The sequence below is a fragment of the Habropoda laboriosa genome, unplaced genomic scaffold, assembly GCF_001263275.1.
Source record: "Habropoda laboriosa isolate 0110345459 unplaced genomic scaffold, ASM126327v1 scaffold15, whole genome shotgun sequence".
Lineage (NCBI taxonomy): Eukaryota > Metazoa > Arthropoda > Insecta > Hymenoptera > Apidae > Habropoda > Habropoda laboriosa.
This window is the reverse complement of record NW_017100141.1, coordinates 89,341-93,001: the sequence shown is the minus strand read 5'-3', so window position 1 is coordinate 93,001 and position 3,661 is coordinate 89,341. Positions and strand designations below refer to the sequence as shown.

The 3,661-nt window shown below is 47.0% G+C and overlaps 1 protein-coding gene across 1 annotated transcript; it reads left to right on the top strand.

Moving 5' to 3' along the window:
* Positions 1-1,745: 1,745 nt before the first annotated feature.
* On the top strand, positions 1,746-2,994 carry LOC108570617. Its single transcript, XM_017932504.1, has 4 exons — positions 1,746-1,947; positions 2,035-2,309; positions 2,514-2,644; positions 2,853-2,994. Exons 1-4 carry the CDS (start codon positions 1,746-1,748, stop codon positions 2,992-2,994), a joined length of 750 nt encoding a protein of 249 aa, XP_017787993.1.
* Positions 2,995-3,661: the final 667 nt, after the last annotated feature.

Genomic DNA, 3,661 nt, shown 5'->3' with positions numbered 1-3,661 from the left:
TTTTTCCCGGGCCGCTTTGAAAGAAGCGCAGTCCCAAGGATATCCTACGCTCCGCTACCTAAGGAAAACGTGTCATCTAGGGTAGAAAGTTCGCCGCGGGGAATTATTGGTGGTGACAGAGAGAGGTGTTACCTGTGTGTGGTGGAGTTGTCGATGAAGTAGTCGAGAAGTGGACGAATTAGCGGTACGATTAATATAAATGGATCGTCGAGGGGAAAAGTTGTCGAGTAGCCTTTGAAAGAAATTTTCCCTCCTCGAGGAACATCGCGGGGGATATATAGAGCACAAAGATTATTCTCGGGGAAAGTTGTCGCCGCGCGAACAACTTTCTTCTTATTAAACCTCCGGGAACACGGTGCTTTTCTAATAAAGCATCCCCACGCTAGACTTGCAAGCCGCGAGAAGTTTAACGAGCTGTTAGCATATCCTCGTACCACTTCTTATCCTACTTGCGAGTTCCTTCGAAATTTCTCAAAGAAGAATCTTTCAAGGTGACAAAAAAAGAAGAAGACACTTGTTATGTTATCTTCTCTCTCTCTCTCTCTCTCTCTCTTGATAACGATACACGAGGAAGGGCTAACGAACCAGAGGAACGGTTAAGGATGGCTCAACACAGCCCTTAAGAAGCTTCGTGTCGAGGAAGGAAGTCTTCGGACAGAAACAGCTGACTCGCTGCAAAACTACCAGCCAGCCAGACAGACACAGCGGAGAACATCATCCCCTTTAGAAGGGCTCCAGACAGACGAACCCTCCAGGCAGCAGCCCTCCACCATCCTTCCCTATCCGACGACCGTCCCATCGCCATAGCAACCCCTTGGATTCAGCAGCTAGCCCAGCCAACCGATTTGCCCACCCCCACAAACGCCCCACGGTTGGGTTCGTTGTTCGAACATTTACATCAAACACGCCTTCCCCTTTTCGTTTTTTTATACGCACTCGAAATCAGGCAACCCTTTGTTCCCCTTCGGTCCGGGGGGCTACACCTGTGAGAGCCAGAGTGCCTTTGCAACGGCCATTCTAATTTACCTTTCATTTCTCCGATTGGCCAAGTGTTACGGAGGCACTGTGCGGTGGAAACCCGAAGGCTTCCCGAGACTTGTCGGATTAGAGCTACTTTGAAATCGCCGACACCAATTTTGCCTCACACTGTGTACACATATATGCGTGCTGTCATCGACAGTGTGTTTGCATCGAAATGTAAATTTACATACACGATAAAGTTTCCTTGGATTAATTATCTTTTAACCCTTTACATTGAATGTTTCAAAATGATCGTCACGAATGTTTTACTTCTCTTCGCTTTCTATAGGTACACTCGTTTTTCTGCTTGTTTTTCAAGTATGCAGGGAGAAATTTATTTAAAGAACGTCCACCAGATGATATTATCCCGAGCATAAAATCAGGCACGGCCGCGAGACGGCAGAATAAAAGATTCTGCCGGTCCGGTGGCCATTACAGAAACCACCGCCTCGGGGATAAAGCTCGGCGTTTTCACCGTGAAGTCGCGCGATAGCTCAGCGAGCCGAATGATGGCCGCAATTTCCGAAATTGCCGCCACTTTTTTTCGCTGGTTGCCTCGAATTACCCGCACGTCACCAAGCTGTTCCTCGACCTTCTTTAAGATCCGCGGCGTACGCGAATCTCCCGTCAGTCGCGTATCATAATTCATGAACAAAGTTACGACATCTACAACCAAAGCTGAAAAAACCAAAGAAGAAGAAAAAAGAATGTTCCACTCTTCAACGATGAAGATTCTTCCATTATCGAGCCTGTTCGTAGCTTCAATCATCGCTCAGGATGTAAAAACTATGGTGTTTCCGTTCTCCGGAAATGGCTCCGCTGCAGAATCACCGAGCAGCATAGAGTCTACTTTTCGACCGGATATGACGCGTTCTTCCGAGCCCCTCGCTCGTCCTCCGACCGTGCCTGCCAATTATTTTCTCCCCTGTAACATCTCGCGTATTCCTTCAGTGAATAGCCAAGAAGAGTAGTGCGCGAAACGAAGGGAGAGGCTAACGTTGCTACGCTTTTCAGCGCCGCAGAGGACGTACATCAATCACAGGAGCGACAGCCTGCCTTACGTCTACGAACATCCGCATTTCGGCTATCATCCTGTGGCGCACTCGATCGATTACCCCGTTGGACCGTCTTCGAAGCAGCTGGTAATCGTCAGTTTCATCGGTTTGCTGCTGCTCTTCGCCATCGTTCAGAACACGATCGCTACAGCGAAGCGGAGAGACATTCTCACGGACGCTCTATCCGCTAGAAGCAAGAGAGAGCTCTACTCTGCGTACCATTTCAATTCCGTGGTAAAATGTTGCATTTCTTCTCCGATCGAGAAGAGATTACCAACCTTTTCTCTATTCCAAACTTGCGTAATTACTAGCCCAAAGATAATATCAGATATGATTTGCTCCAATTTCTCCTATCAACGACACACTCCAAGAGTTCCTTTTCCTCTTTTCCCCCCGAAAGAAACAAAAATCGTATATTACACGTTCCCCGTTTCACAGACACCGGAACAGGAAGACGTTCTCAACGAGGACGCCAGGATACGATGCATCCAGAGAACAGTCTGCCTGGAGAATCGAAGGCTGTCGAAAGCGTTCGGCGCGACGGGCAAGATACTGGCCAAATACTTGACGTGAGTTCTCCCATCTACGGTTATCGCTTGAAATTTCATATTCCGTCGAGTATCGTCGCGACAGACCTTATTTCACCGAACGCCATTCGCACGCTGTTGGAATATTAAAGATTCTCCTCACCTTTGTGCGCCTTGGCCGACCAAGTTTCGTGGGTGTGTCCCGAGAGAGAGTGGGAGGATTTCGTTGCTCATGTGTGTTCGGTTTCAGACGTGGCGTGGAGAAATCGCTCAAGCCGACTTCCGGTTGGGATCGTCTGGTGCGGGACGCCGGTGAAGCTGGGATTCGTGGCGAGGACTGCGAGGTTCTTTACAGAGACTGCGAGGAGGATCGTCGATCAATGGGAACGTAATCGACTAGAATTAACGACAAGAACGATGTTAAGATAAATAAAGAACGTCACACTTTTACGGTGAAAAGGAAAAGGGTGTATATTTTCTTTTTTTCTCTCTCTAATTGTTTTACCAGATATATAATTACACGGGGCAAATTATGCGAGAATTTGCTGCAACGAAATTAGGAAAAGTTGGAAGAAAAGACAGACAGCCGGAGGAATAAAAAAGCGAGCGGTATTAATGACTTTTAATTTTAATTACAATATGCTGTGTTGTGTTTTTTTTTTTTTTGTTCTTTATCTGCTACAAACATCGACATCTAACCTGAACTATTTTAGATAGCAGTCCGCTCTCTATACACGCTCAATTTATACTCACTCCCTCACTCGCTCTTTTTCTCTCTCTCTCTCTTTCTCTCCAATCTCGTTCTCTCTCGTCGTCGGAATTATAAAAAAATATCAAATCACGAACAGAATGGAGACAAACGGCCGCACGTACTGCACTCCCTTTGTTACTCTTTTGTCCGTTACACATATTCTTCTTCTTCTTCTTTTCTTTCTTTCCTTCTTTGTTACCTCACATGTTCGTTTTCTCTTCATTCATCTCTCTCACCACCTCCCTTCCTCGTCTATCTATCTCTGATCCACGTTCCCCACCCCCCCCCCCACCCTCCACGCGTCACAA